Source organism: Quercus robur, chromosome 3, assembly GCF_932294415.1.
Source record: "Quercus robur chromosome 3, dhQueRobu3.1, whole genome shotgun sequence".
In the NCBI taxonomy this organism is placed as follows: Eukaryota; Viridiplantae; Streptophyta; class Magnoliopsida; order Fagales; family Fagaceae; genus Quercus; species Quercus robur.
In genome coordinates, this window is record NC_065536.1 from 30,682,043 (window position 1) to 30,697,385 (window position 15,343).

At 31.8% G+C, this 15,343-nt stretch overlaps 1 protein-coding gene and 3 non-coding genes across 7 annotated transcripts; all 4 read right to left on the reverse strand.

Annotated features, from left to right (window-relative positions):
* Positions 1–2,794: 2,794 nt before the first annotated feature.
* Positions 2,795–7,033, reverse strand: LOC126717758 (uncharacterized). Of its 4 annotated transcripts, none has more exons than XM_050419608.1 (7): positions 6,872–7,033; positions 5,341–5,401; positions 5,205–5,223; positions 4,316–4,393; positions 4,121–4,225; positions 3,751–3,868; positions 2,795–3,212 (listed from the first exon to the last, which is right to left on the reverse strand). In XM_050419608.1, exons 2-6 carry the CDS (start codon positions 5,343–5,345, stop codon positions 3,752–3,754), a joined length of 324 nt encoding a protein of 107 aa, XP_050275565.1. In that variant the 5' UTR covers positions 5,346–5,401; positions 6,872–7,033; the 3' UTR covers positions 2,795–3,212; position 3,751. The 4 variants fall into 4 exon arrangements, with proteins under 4 accessions (XP_050275565.1, XP_050275566.1, XP_050275567.1 ...); XM_050419609.1 differs by having other exon boundaries at positions 2,795–3,254; XM_050419610.1 differs by having other exon boundaries at positions 2,795–3,272.
* Positions 5,803–5,886, reverse strand: LOC126720092 (small nucleolar RNA Z159/U59). The gene has a single exon (XR_007653256.1). It is a non-coding gene; the product is annotated as a small nucleolar RNA Z159/U59 (small nucleolar RNA).
* Positions 6,334–6,417, reverse strand: LOC126720091 (small nucleolar RNA Z159/U59). The gene has a single exon (XR_007653255.1). It is a non-coding gene; the product is annotated as a small nucleolar RNA Z159/U59 (small nucleolar RNA).
* Positions 6,673–6,763, reverse strand: LOC126720093 (small nucleolar RNA Z159/U59). Its single transcript, XR_007653257.1, has one exon. It is a non-coding gene; the product is annotated as a small nucleolar RNA Z159/U59 (small nucleolar RNA).
* Positions 7,034–15,343: the final 8,310 nt, after the last annotated feature.

Genomic DNA, 15,343 nt, shown 5'->3' on the forward strand with positions numbered 1-15,343 from the left:
TTATTAGTATGTATGGGCGTTTCTTGGTTCAGGTCTGCTTGGGCATTGGTTGTACTGTCTGGTACGCATTTGGAATATTACCATAAAACTGATAGAAACATATGGTAGATTAGTGTTATGCGTTATTTCAGTCTTTCTTTTTTACATTTTTTCTCATAAACTACTCTTTAAAATACCATTTAGAGGAAAGAAAAACAGATTTTTTCTTCCATTAGAGACCAAGAGGGAAATTGAAGAAGTTTGTTATTTTTAATTTGATTATGATTGTCAATTTGTCACTGCTACAATTATTGTTTCTTTATGTCTTATTGTTATTACCTTTTGTATATGTTTTGATCCCATATTCGGTTAAAATTATAGGAAAAAATAATTGTGTTATCTATGTTCTTAAAATTTTTCTATTGTATTTTATCTCTCTCAAAGTGAAAGGTTCACACAATTGTTTGAAAGAATTTATTCTTCCTCAAAACATACTGCCAATAATGATGCAAAAAGAGACAATAGAGAATAAAGGATAAAAAAGGGTAAATATTTGGCAATAGTATTACTACTCAAACTGATGAACATGGACATCTTTCCAGTGTTTTTTTGCTTTTTGAATCTATTTTTTTTTTTATCTCTGTTTCTCCATTACTTTCTTTGGGGCTTGATTTAATTTGGAAACCACTGTGATTTGGAGCTCAGATCAAGCACAAAATTCTTTCTTCAATATCTGTGCTTAATTTTGGTAGAATCTTACTTTAGCCACTTATAGTAAAGAATTAAGAAATCATTTTTGTAACTGAACATGCATTTGAATAGAAACTAAAGTGTTCATATATAATATCTCAGCAAAATCTCAAAATTAGCATTTTCTTTGTCCTTTAACATACAGCTAATAATTTGGTTTATAAACAATATGTTTTGTGTAGTTTTTTGGTTGGTATGTATGCCATGTGTTAAAAAAATGCATATATGTTTAGACTTCAATAGGATTTTTTTTTTTTTTCTTTTTTAGTTAGTATGGTTTATTAGGAGTTGTGAAATTGAATTAACCATCTATTGAATGGATAGTGTATAGAGAATATGTGTCTTAAATTAATGAGGTTGAGAAAATTTGTGTTCTAAGGTAGCTTAAACAAAACATAGTTTCTTATCAAACTTTGTGGTCTATATGCATTTATGATTTTTTTTTTTTTAGTTTCTTATCAAGGTTCTAAGATACATTTACTTTGTGCAGTATATAAATGTTGGGGTTGAACGAAATCTACAAAGGTCTATATTCATTCCTCATGAAAGGGACATGATAGGCAAAAAATAAGAAGGGGAAAAAAATTTGGCCGATTGGAAGGTAGCAGGAACAAATCTCACATCATTCAAATTCTTCATTTCTCTGTCTCTCACTTTGTCTCAAAAGGAGGATATTTATTCATCTACCTTAGCTGATGTTGAATCAACATCTTCAAGTGGACTTGGTCGGATTGTTTTAGATTTAGATATTTGAATTAGATTTGGTTTTAATTATGGTATTGGGTTTAAAATAAATTCTGCATTGGGCATTTGTATTAGATTTGGTTTTGTTTTAAATAATTGGGTTAAATTAGTTTTTGGTATCTGCCTACGGTGTTTGTAATTAAATTTGTAAATGAAGATGTGTTGGGTGTTTAGTATGTGGTGAAAGTTTATTTACATATTATTAAAAAAAAAAAATTATTTCTAACAAATGTAAAAAAAAAGGTTCCCGCACATGGTGCAGGTTAAAAGCTAGTAATAATAATAACCTCACTCAAAAATTCAAAGTCGTCTGTGGTATATTCACAAAATAGTGAATAGATGTCATTTTTTAGAAAATAGTTCTAGCACAATTAACATAGTAGGCCTCAAATTAATTTCGATTTAGCATTATTAGATCCCAATTACCTCAATTTCATAATTAATAGGCTCCTAATTAAGATAATCATTACCTAATTATCTTAATTAAAAAATGATTGCACCAATTACTCATGGATAATTAATGTTTGACCATCTAATAAGTGTCAAGCTAACCAAGACCAGCACAATTAAGAAGAATCAGCTATCTGCGAGAGCAGCTATGGAGACCGTAAGAGATAGTCCAAGAAACAAACCTCCTCTGCTCATCAATAAAATTGGCGACCACATTCACCACACAACCTATGGGTACATGGACTGAAACCTAGGCATCGTGGGTGGCATAGGTCTAAAGACTAGTTCAGTTTGAGCTTAAGCTCAAAATTCAAGGGACGAGCAATCAATAGGAGTGAGGGAGAGTCAAGGCCCCATCTTAAGAGAACCAAGGAAACCATCCACAGAGTGTCGGTGCCCCAAAATGCGATGTACAGTGTCATTCGACTCATACCAGATTTCATATTCCCCAATCATGGAAGAGATTTCAATCGAGTTGGGTTTCACGTGTGCCTAACAAGTACTTAGTTTGTCTTGTCATATAATCTCGTTAACGAATTTTATGTAGAGAAGATCCAAAAATAAAATTAACTTTATTTTGAAGTTCAAAAGATGGAATTTAAACATAATTAAATATTTAAATGATGAAATTGACACAATTATACTTTTGGGAAAGAAGTCACAGCAAACTAAGTTACAACAACTCCTGCAAAATAACACAAGAGTCAATGCCTCACTTAGAAACCTGTCTAGACTTATTCTTAAATGAAAAATTCAGTGTCAAGATTAAAATTTTAACCAAATGACCACTTGACATGCGTACATTTTACAAGAGTTGCTACAACTTAAATTTGCTGCAAATCATTTCCCATAATTTAATAAACCAGAAAAATGAACACACAAACACTATATTTATTTCAACGAATCAAAAAAGGCATTTGTTGAAGGAACGAATTTAAGAGTTACGGCCAAATACTGCTTCACAATAAGGTCTAGAGATGACTGATTACGCAATTAGGTCACTGACATTTTCTGCTGTCGACTCAAACAAGCCATGAACACCCGTACAGGTTTACGAATTGTTTTTGACAAAATCATCATAATCCTACACTAGATAGTGTATCATCATAATCCTACTCTTGATAAACTGGTCTTGGCCTTACAGGGTGTATATATGCTAGTGTAGATACTGCCAGCAGCATTTGCAGTGTGCACCTTCACAGCCTTCATGGATTTTGTCATTGGGCTAGTTGATCATTTGCATTAAGTGCAAGGCTGGACTGAGATGCCCAGGTTGCGGCATGCTAATTCTGATTTGAGGAAAAACGAGTTTGGGCCATAGTCGATAAATTCTATATTCAGAACAGAATCTTCAAATAGTACAATCCTAGATTAGTTAAACAATCCATATTGCACTAAGACATACAATAAAAAATTTGATAGTTCACAATATGATAATTCTAGAGCTGGCAACAAAAGGCACAACAGAAGATTAGTGGCTTTATAGTAAACTCTACTTTTTTTTCATTTCATAATTTCTCATCATCGTTTGAAATTTAAAAGAAAACTCACTGTTAATAATGACAATGACAAAATAATCCTGTCATAAATCATCAAATTTACAAATCAGTACCATACAAACATGGTAAAGCTCCGGTAAGGGTAATAGCCTAATAGGATAACTCTTCTTCCCTCATTTAACTAAGGCAGATGCCGCATCATGAACTAACTAGGGTCTAGGCCTCATTGTTTGAAGATGGAGGGGGCATTTAAACCAAATTAGTTGCAGGTGAGATATTATGAGGTTGAATACACAATACATGATTAAGTCCAACAGTACAGATATACCTCACTTAGGATTCCTAAGAACAATGATTACAGAGTCTCCACGAAGAAACATCTTACTGATGAATCTGTCCTTGTTAACTGGATGGGCTTTTTTCTTTCCTTTCCCAGTTTTTGGTACCTATATGGAGGAATACAAATGGTCAGTTGTAGATATGGAATCAGACAGAGTTGTAAATAAAATTATAGGCAAGGCTGAAGCCCGATTTCTATTAAGATATAGTGTGCTGGCACATTAGGTTCCCCAGTCAAATTATCCATAGATTATGGCACAGTGCAACCAAGTGCTTGAATTTAATTAGGGAACCTAAGGTTCTATACCTAAGTTTTTCCCTTCAATTAAGAGGAAAATGTTTTTCAATGAAAATCTTACCTCAGTCCACATTTCCCTGACATTTTCAAGAACCATGTTGCAGTGCCGATCAAATGCTCTGACACGACCCAACAGCTTTTTGTTATTCCGACAATTAATAAGGACCTGTTAGGCGAGAACAATTCAATTTAACACCTACTCAATATATAAACCTGCAATGAGCAAAAACAGACCCTGTAATGATAAGGACATTACCTGTGTGTTGTTTTTAACACTCATCATCAGCACAGAAAGTGGTCCAGTGTTAAATTCCTCTTCCTCATTCTTAACAACCTGCAAAAATAATTTTTGATAAACATTTAAGAAAATGATATTCAAGGTTTCTAGAAGAAATGACAGAGGGTATTGGACGGAACTCAGTATAAGACACACCAATAATGGCAAAAACTTGAAGGTCAATCTTAAAAGCAATAAAAAACAAAAAAGTATCAATTATTTAGCTCTATGGGGAGCTTTCAAACATTCATTAAATAATATGATTATAAAAAGCTCTTAGAAATTGAAGAAAAATTTTACTCACTGTAAAAACCCAATAAAAAGTATTCATTAAATTTGTTCACACTAAAATAAGATTATACAATACGACAACCAAAAGTTGAAAGTTTGTTTTGATAAGCAACAAAGAGTTAAAAGTTTGTTCTGACAAGTAACCAAAAGCCATATTGCCATAACTTGCTTCAGTCAAATTCAGTAGTAAAATTCTTGTAATAGAAATACATATTGTCTTCAAAAGATGTCTTACAAAAAATTTCAGGCTCTATGTATAATGCTGGCCTCTTAATATAAATTACAAGATCATGAAACAGTACGTATTTTCATCTTTTTCTCAAATTCATGTCATGTTTCACCATTCCATACCTAATTAAAGAACCAACATAAGGAAAATTTTCAATCATGGATTATTGATGATTCTCTGATGGATACTTGCAAAATGGGGATAAAGGAGCCGTAATATTTATATGGTACATGAATAACGCCATATGCAAAGTAAAGATGAAAACCTATTAAAACAAAAAATTGTAAAGAATTAAAGATGCACTCAAAAACCACAAAATCATTCAGCTCAAAATTCAAAATAACTTACATCTTCCTCCATTGGCTTGCTGGAAAGAGAACAAAGGAAAAAAAAATTCAGTCAGTGATTAAACTAATAAAAGTTACATTGTAAAACAATTGAGATAATTAAACAAAAAAAAAAGAGAGTTATAGAAATAAAATACCTCATCTTGAAAAATAAATGGAGCTTTTCGAGATTTTCTTAAAGTACCAATGATAAACCTCCTGGAAAGGAATACACCCAACAAAAAATTGATTAGACAGAGTAACAAGTATAACAAAGAACAACATATATACAAAAAGAAATTTTAAAAGAAAATATATAATGCCAAAATAAAAATGTACACCTCAAATCCTTGATTGGAAATGCAAGCTATGTTACATGAACAATTTGGTCTATTGGTCAAAAAAATTTGGCCTAGAAAATATCCCAACAATGAAACATAGAACCTATTCAACAGTTCATGAATATCCTAAGGGTCCATAACCATTCAAATAGCATTTGATAGAACTGATAAAGCCTAGTAGGAAAAGGGTGAAATAAGTTTCTAAAATGAGAAAAGTTGATAAAGTAAAAAATCACCACATAAAACAAACAAGAAATGCATCAAAAGATCTCCTAAGCATACTCTTCAGTTCAGGTCTCCAAATATTTTCAGCATTAACAAACTCAGGAGAACGAAAGTTTTATTGTACACATCATTAGAGGCTAACGAAGATCTCCAATATCCACAAAAATAATAAGAAAGTTTAAAAACATCAAAGCCCGAAAACAATTGATTCATTTTCTGGACATAGAAACTTTTTGTCCTAATGAAAAACAACCGTAATGTTCTGTTTGTTTCGAAATTAACAAATTCTCAAGAATGAATCATTTTCCAAAAAGCATTTTCTAGATAACTATCCCAATTTCCTATGTTTGGTAACAACCTTAAAATGAGTTGGAAAACTTTCATTTTAGTTCCCATATTTAGTTTGGCAGGAAAATTTTAGTGCTACATGGTTTTAAAACATCACACATTGGAGAACACCATCAAACAATCACACTTTAATCAAGTAGGACTAGTAAAACTATGCACATATGCACTAGAATCAAGTAAAAAACATGAAACACTAGCTCAAACTAAAGAAAGAATGTGTGTGTGTGTTAATGTTAAGCCTCTTCAGTTCAGGTCTCCAAATTTTTTCCGCATATAAAATCTCGGAAGAACGAAAGTAATTGTTTATTCATCATCAGAGGCAATATCAACATTTTTAAGTCTAATATTGACTAAATCTCAAAGAAGGGTTAATACAACCATAACTTAGAAACAAACTTAAAGAACATTCCCAATATGCAAGGGTAAGGCCAAAAAATTTCACTTCCCTTCGTTTTCTCAACAAACAAACAGAACAAAATCAAATAAATACAAAATAAATCAAACTGGAAAACAAAGAAACTGATTACCAAAAAAGATGGGAAAAAAAAATGGAAAAACGAGTATGACCCAGAAAATGTCCCTTCAGTTCAGGTCTCCATAAATATTCCTCATGGATTTTCTTTCTCAGAAGAACGAAAGTTTTTCAACTTAGATCATCATCAGAGACAAAATAAACAAACCCACATAATACACATATATATTAAAGATTAACAAAAATACAAACAAAACCCAAGATCTGAAACTACAAAAGAAAGAGAACTAAGAGGGAGTTTACCTGAATAGTTTTAGGGTTTAGGAAGATCTAAGTAGTGTTGTGAGAGGGATGAAAGCGTTTTTATAGGGCGGAACTGCAAAAACCCTAGCCCCTTTCTGCTGAGATTTTATAGTAAGAATTGTGTGTGTGCGGCTTGAACCCTGATTGGGAGCCCACGAATATTGGCCCAAAGTACTTTGGAATAAGGGTCGTTGCTATGGTGGGCCTTTCTGTTGTGTATTATTTATGGTAAATTCTAGGTTTATAGGTTATATATATATATATATATATATATATATTGTCTTTATCTTCTCCTCTTATAATTTTTAAGTTGATAAAAATCTTAATTTAAAAATAATCCAAATTCTAATCATTTTATTATTAATTTATTTTTTACTATTTTCTTACTTAATTTATGAATCTACTTTTTGTTTAATTTTTTTTTTTTTACGAATACTTCTTATAAAAATAGACTTTTATAGTTCTATGACCCTAAACGCTATATATAAGGTTTCTAATAGATATATACTTATTTTACTATTAAAAATGATGGCAGTCTTATTAAGCTATAGACAAAACAAGTCAAACGTTACAAAGTTGCTTTCTAGAGCAAGTTCTTCTCTGTGATGTATATTTTCCTTGTGTTTCTTAATAAAATTCTCAGTCTTACCATCGAAAAAAAAAAAATTTTAACTATCTTACAAATTTTGAAATCTAATCCTTTTATTATTAATTTATTTTTTACTATTTTTTTACTTAAATTATATTACTACACAATTAAAAAAAAAAAAGCAACATCATTTTTTTTTCATTGGATTTCCTCTTCAAACACAGTTACCTTTTTTTTCCTTTGGATTTTCTCTTCACATGCTACTTATTTTTTAGATTTAGATTTCGGCTTCACACTTCCACAAATTTATAGATAAAAAACAACTTCTTATTTGTTCTTATCAATTATTGCTTTATCAATAATTTGTAAATAAAAATAAGAGTAAATTGCAAATTACAACCCTAAAGTTTGGGGGTGATTGGATTTTACACCTTGAAATTTCAAAATTTGGATTTTACCCCCTATAGTTTGGGGTGTTTAGATTTTACCCCCTATATTTTAGGAGTGTTTGGATTTTATTCCCTAAAATTTTGAGGTGTTTGGATTTCACACCCTAAAGTTTCAAAATTTGGGGGTGTAAATTCCAAACAACCCTAAACTGGAGGTAAAATCTAAGTTCTAAAACGTCAAAGTGTAAAATCCAAACACCCCAAATTTCATCTCTATTTTCTCAAAAAAAATTACTTGTCTAAAACCAACTAACAATCACTAGCGTGAAAACTCACAAATTACTATCCCTTCATAGACAATTTCACCCAAACCATTTCCTCTTCTTCGCCAATCTGTTGAGTAGTTTAAAAGCAATAACCAATAGTTAGAATGGCCAACAAGCTCAAACCAAACCATAATAAACTAAATACACCCATGCCACAACCAAAGTCACGTTAATAGACCAAAACCAATAAACACAAAGATATAAAAAGGTAAAGAATTGAAATTGAAATGAATGCATGGATTGAAATGAAGAAAGCAAAACAGAAAGCTCAAACCAAACCATAACTAATTTCATAAAAGCTAGAAAGTTTATTAAGAATCAAATCTAATTATACTAGAAAAGTCCCAATTCAAAATATTCCTAATTTTGTAAATAAATCCTTGAAATCATAACCCAAAAAAATCCCCAATTTCAGTCCAAAAAAATCATGACCATGCAACAAAAAACCCAAAACAAATCAAACCCACAAAAATAAACCCTAGTTTCACAACAAAAATTCAAATGCAATTAAACAAACAAAACCACCCCAATTTGGAATCCATGATTTCAAAATCAAATACCGCAAAAAATAATCAAAACAAAACACAAATCTTGAAAACATAAGAATGAAGACACCCATCGTGAGAGACAAACGAAGAGAGAAAGATCAACCTATAGATCATAAATTCATTAATAGAGAGCCTACAATTAGCTTCAACTATTCATTATAGTAGATCATCGTTCCCCTCCTTTTTGAATTTGTGCTTCTATCAAGTCGCGTGATTGCTCTAGGCTTTGGAATTGAATGAGTTTTGTGGTTGGGTGCACTAGAATGGAGGAGAGTATCATTGGGAAGTTGTAATGAGTTATGTCTTAATGTAGATAACACACTGGTGTGGTCTCCACACTTTCGAATGTTCTACAAAAATGCCATTGAGCTCAGCTTTTTGCATCCAGAAAACACCAAAACATCATTAAGGGTGTAAAATATTTACCCAAACCTTTTTACAACCGAAATAAACACAGCCTAAGATGGAGTTCTTGCAACAAAGAATGAAAATTGCTTGATGGAATTTGAGTAAATGAAGAGATTTGTTGAATATTGCCTTAAATTATTAATTAGATTTAGTTTGTGTTTCCTTGATATGAAAGGAAAAGTTTTTTCTTTGGTGTGGTGATTCTCCTTGATATGGCAAGAAATGGGTACTATTGTTCGAGAAGTAATTGAATATTCTGTCCATCAAAGAAAAATATGTATTATTGCTAAGGGTTTGGTGACTTTTACTTAAGTTTCTTTGTACATGGAGAGTGCAGAAGACTCCTGGAAGAATATAAGTGTGTTTCTTTGAAGAGTAGTTTGGTAGTTTTTTGGGGTTGAAAGATTACCCTTCTTTATATGTTGAGAATTTGTTTGTTCTACGTGTGAAAGAGTTATTGGGTGTATTTGGATTTTGGGTTTATGAGTTAATTTGTATTTATGAGAGGCTTTGTTTGTTTGTTTGTTTTTTTTTTTTTTTTTTTTTTTGGGTTAGATTTGTAAGTGTTGATTAGGGCTATTTTTGGTGGCCCTTGATAAGGCTATCATTCGATATCAGGGTTCAAGGCAGATGTGACAATGCTCCAATCGACAATGTACGTGGTGGAAATCTTAGTGATGTGAGGTCTTTAAAGACGAGCTCATTTGTGATTGAGCCTCCCACAACAAAACATCCAATAACAAAGTGAAAACCGTTTATCTTTGTTGGAAACATGAATAGTAATAAAAATTATTCTAAGACTATAATCAATTTCACATAAATTTTTATAATTATTCTATGCAACATATCGTAATTGGATATTTGTCACTTTTACATAGATTTGTATTTTTTTTTTCTATCACTCATAATTAGTCATGTCGAATGGTTGTGAAAATTGGTGTGAAATGGACTGTGGTCTTAAATTTTTTCAAAAAATGGAGAAGTAAACTTGGCATGATGTGAATTGTGCTAGTTTGCTAATCTGTGAGATATTTTTTGGTTGGGTTCATTAAATATGGTTAAAAATAATAGCGTATATTAACTATTTGGGCAATCTATGTTGCATGAAAATAATATTTTACTTTAAACGTGAATCACGTCAATATTTTTCCTCTAACACTTAATGGCAACAACCATTTTGATACAATACTAGAAGGTTATGAAATAAATTGATAAGCTTTAGGGACCAAATTGACACGCAGTGCAAAGAATGGAGATAATAAATAATTAACCCCAAAATAGTAAATGATTAGCCTAATATCAATGCTCTATTGCCTAGTCTGAAATCTAAATTTTCAAACTCACAATTATATGTAATATTATTAATCCAGATTTTCAATCCTCGGTAACAGTGATAATTCTCTCAAAGAATAAAAAATTAAGGGCAAATAACACTCCCCTACCTTGAAGTTTGGGAAAATGATACTTACCCCCAAACTTAAAGGGAAAAAACATTTTTCCCCTTTGACATTCATTTAACTAAATTCTGTTAAATTGATGTTAAAAACGTTGTGTACTCACCTACCCTTTTGTTAAGAACATATTTCCAAAATTACCCTCCACTTATTCTTAAAAGTTTTACAAAATCCAAAATTTCAACAGTCATGCCTTCTCGCCCATCCTTTCCCGCTTCTTTGAAAACCTAGATTGATGTTGGGGACTTTTATTTACAAATTCATAGTAACACATACACCTCAATTGGTCCCCTACAACCTCCCATCCCATGGCCCAACAATGATTCCACAATGAAGACAAAAAAAGCTGAATAACCAAGTAAATGTTGACAAAGCCCTCAAAATTTCTTGTATTTTAGCATAACTGAGCCATGAATTTTTGGAATTTATGTGTAGATAAATTGTAATGTGCACAAATGGTATAATATTCACACAAAAAAAAAAAAAAAAAAATGTAAAGCTTTAATTTTGTTTGAAAAAAGCTCAATTTTTGTTGTTGTTAATGGGTTTACTTCAAAGTTCAAAGACATTTCCGTTGAATTGTTTGAAAATGCTCAATTTGTTTGTTACACAATACTTTGGATTTTACTCATGCTCTATTATCTTATTTCTTCTGCATTTTTTTTTTCGAAGATTTTATATTCGTTGAATGTCCTAAACCAAAACTTTGAAATTAATATAACTAAAAAATTAGTTTTTTGAGAAGTATTTTAAGTATTTGGAAAAAGCCCAAACTATTTCCCTTGTGTCTATAATGCTTGAAAGGTAATTTGCAATTCAATAAGTGGATGCTACTTGTCAATAATTCGGCCAAAGTGAGGATACTTGGCAGTAAAGAAGTAAATGCAAAAATGAGATTGACAGTAGAAACCAATAGCCATTGACACCTCACCTGACTTGCATGAAGAAAAATAATTGATTTGAACTTCTGGAGTTTCTCTTGTACTTTGAATAATTAAAACTAGCTTAATAAATCTATAAATAGATATCTTGTGTAATGAAAATGTGGTCTAACAAAATTGATTGCAATGAATTAAAAATAGCAACACAACAACACTTTGATAAGCATATATACATGCACCTATGTAAATTATGTCCAATTTACCCATGTCTGACCAACATTTTTGTGTTTATAGGGCACAATGGGGAAGTTTAAGCATGATTTGATTGTGCACTTGAAGGATACATTCTCTATCATTACAGAGGTGGACCCTGATAGGTATTGTCATATGGACATGTTAAATCACATATGTGTAAGTGTGTAATTGGTGATGAACATGAGGGGTACAAGATATTAGTTTGGTATGACATCCCGAGGACAAATGAAAGGTTAGAGATTCACCAATGACATTGACATGGTAACCATGTTTGATTTGTATGCTGGTGTTGTGCTAATACATTTATATGTTGAGTTTGTGAGCATAAATTGTAAAAATTTGACACCTAATGTTGTGTGTGAGGCATCTGGGTCTATGGTAAGCATTGATGATGTAGTGTATTCTGAGGAAGATGATGATATTGACCATGTTCAAGACTCAAGTGATGATAATGCCTTGAGTGATGATAGTGATAAACTTAGTAGTGGAGTTTTTAGTGATGAAGATAATGATGAGGCTAGTAATGGTTATAATGGGAACTGGTCCAACTATGATAGCGAAGACTATGATAGAGAATTAAATGACTTAGATATTGAAAAGAGTCATGTTGAGAAAGGGTTGTACAATTAGCAATATGTCCCAAATGAAAACGAGAAGGTAAGTCTTGAAAAAGGAGTGCTATTCAGGGATGTGTATGAGTTTAAAGCAACATTGAAGGACTGTGATAGGTGAAGGTGTTGAGATTGTGAGATTGAAAAATGAGAGGTCTAGAGTTCGTGCAATTTGTGCTGACATTAGTTGCAACTGGTATGCTTTTGCTTCCCCTACTACTAATGGTATTACATTTTAGATTAAGGTGTACACTAGTGACCAGACTTGTGTTAAAAGTTCAAAAAATACCAATGCCACATCAACATGGATAGCTCAAAAACAAGCTAAATCATTGAAGGCTAGTCCTAAAATGTCTTATGAAAGCATGGGAGAAGCTTTGATGGAAAAGTATGGGGTTGAGGTTGACAAAAGCAGATTGTATAGAGCAAGAAAGAGAGGAAAGAGAGAGGACGTAGGTAGCCACTCTAATAGTTATAAGAAGCTTGCCAAGTATGCTCAACTTGTAAGGCAAACCCCAATCCTAGAAGCTATGTGAAGATGCATTTAGATAGGCTTCATATTACACAAAATCCTACATTCAAGAGGTTCTTTGTGTGCTTTGAAGCTATGAGGAAGGGTTTTGTTGAAGGTTGTAGACCTTTTATAAGACTAGATGGTTGCCACTTGAAAGGAAATTTTGCAGTAAACTTACAGACCAAAAAATGTCCTTGTGGTGTCTGGGAAATTAGTGGCTTGCCTTGCAAGCATGTAGCAAAATGTATCACATACAAAAGGGCGGGCATTCAAGATTATTGTGATCCATTCTACTCCATAAGCATATACATTCAAGCCTATAGCCAAATCCTTCACCCAATGCTTGATATTGATATGTACCTAAGGGTGAGATGGAAACAGGCCAAGACAGCTTCCTCCAAAACGGAAAAAGTTGATTGGTAGACCTAAGAAGAAGAGAAAAAGAGAGAAAGGTGAATGTGCACCAGGGCTACAAGAAGGAAGGAGGTCATGCACTGTGAGGTGTACTTCTTGCAAAGAGTATGGTCACAACAAGAGGACATGCCAGAGAGTTGCAATTGGTAGTGCAGGTAGAAGCAAAGGGAAGAATGGACAAAATGCAAGTTGGTATATGTTTGGTTTAAGAAATTAGCTGTTAGAATTTGTATTTTGATGGAAGAGTGTTTTGTGAATATATTTTGTGTTTTAATTTAGAGCAAAAATAATGTGCAAGAACATCATAAGGGAGGGTCAAGAGTGGTTGAACATAGGCTGATAAGTTGTTTAGATTGCTTGTGGTCAAACAAACTATCATCCAATTTACTATTATATCTCATAATTAGTTGAATTATCACATCTTTGACTTTTATGCTTAATTTTTTATACAATTTTTCCATGTCATGTGCCAAGGAAACAAGTAGGGGTGATCAACGTGGCACACAATCCAGTCAAATAAACATACAAGCATCTTTGGCATCTGACATTTCTAGCAAGGCAAAAAGATTTACACATGGTGTAGTGAGATAGTGACCAAGGAAGAAAGGGAAGACAAGTTTTGAAAACCGACCTTGTAGGAGTGCAAGAATTGCTATTGATTGTTAGACATTTTGACAGCTTTTTTTGTTTGCAAGTGGAGTGCAAACTTGTTTTGGAACCCTTTTTTTTTTTCTTTGGTGTAATGTTGACGACTCTGATTTAAGTCAATTTGCTATAGCCATTTTTCTCAAATTTATTGGCTATAGGATATACTTGTCCAAAGCCGCTATATTTTCCTTTTGCTGCTTTTCTAATTTAACATCATTTGGTAAATCCAATCAAAAAAAAAAAAAAAAAACATAAGTTGGTAAAGAATAAGCTTTTGTGAGTTTGTTCACCAATCAATCAAATTGACTCTGAGTTTTTTATATTGATAAGTGACATTGAAAATTTCAAACTCATTTTTAAACAATAAAAGCTTGAAAGTTTCGGCAAATTGTTTTATTTCATAAATTTTGATCCAAAGTGTTGGTGGGAGGTGCGATTAAAAAATCTAAGAGGATCATCAAACTTTAAAAATATCAATTGAAAAGGTGCTAGAAGAGACTAAACAAATCCACTTAAGCAACATGTTTTATAATATGCTCTTTTCATTTTTTTTTTTTTTTATGTGAATGCTCTTTTTACTAACCATAGTTAAACTTTAGTAAAGATAATTACTAATATTAATAGAAGGGGGGGGGGGGGGAGAGTGTTATTTTTTCCAAATCTCAAGAGAAGGGATCGTTTTTTTTTTTCTTTTAAGTTTCGAGGTGAGTGTTATTTTTCCAAACCTTAAGAGAGGGGAGTGTAATTTGCCTAAAAATTAAAAGGATTTATCTATAATAACCTCTTTTTCTGAATTCTAATATATAGCCATATAATGTGGTATACTCTCCCATCCTTCAATTATATATAAAATTCTGTGACTCCTAATATAAAAAGAAGATATATCTCACAAATACCCCATTTTGCTCACAAACACGCCTACCCATGTGTCCCAGTCATTTTTGGTTTTTGAAGTGTCAAAATGTCCAAGATATGGCCCATATATAGGTTTGCATTCTAAGCATCATTATTTATTTATTTATTAAAACATCATATACTGGTCATGATACAGCTCTTTTATCTTTTATTTATTGTTTTGAATTTTGGTTTGTATTCTAAACATCATTTAATGACCATGAATTCATTTTATTATCTATCATTACTTTTTTTTTTTTTTTGAGAATCTATCTATCATTACTTTTAGATTGATGCATGCTTATCAAAAAATAAATAATGCTTAACAATTCTTCTCCAAAAAAAAAAAAAAAAAAAAAATTGCTTAACAATATTTTTAAAATATACATAAATATTTCATCGCTGTTCGTTTTCTAATTTTTCAATAATTGCATTATTGGCATATCATTCGATAGCAGTGCTTTTTTTATATATATATTCTCTCCCCCCCTCTTTTTTTTTGGCTGAATAAAAGACTACTGAAAAACAGAGGCTACAAAAG

Coding starts and splice junctions, on each gene's coding strand:
- LOC126717758 (XM_050419608.1), bottom strand. Junction 4,226..4,315: donor GTGTTAAAAACAACACACAG/GTAATGTCCTTA, acceptor CTCGCCTAACAG/GTCCTTATTAATTGTCGGAA. Junction 3,869..4,120: donor TCAGGGAAATGTGGACTGAG/GTAAGATTTTCA, acceptor TCCTCCATATAG/GTACCAAAAACTGGGAAAGG.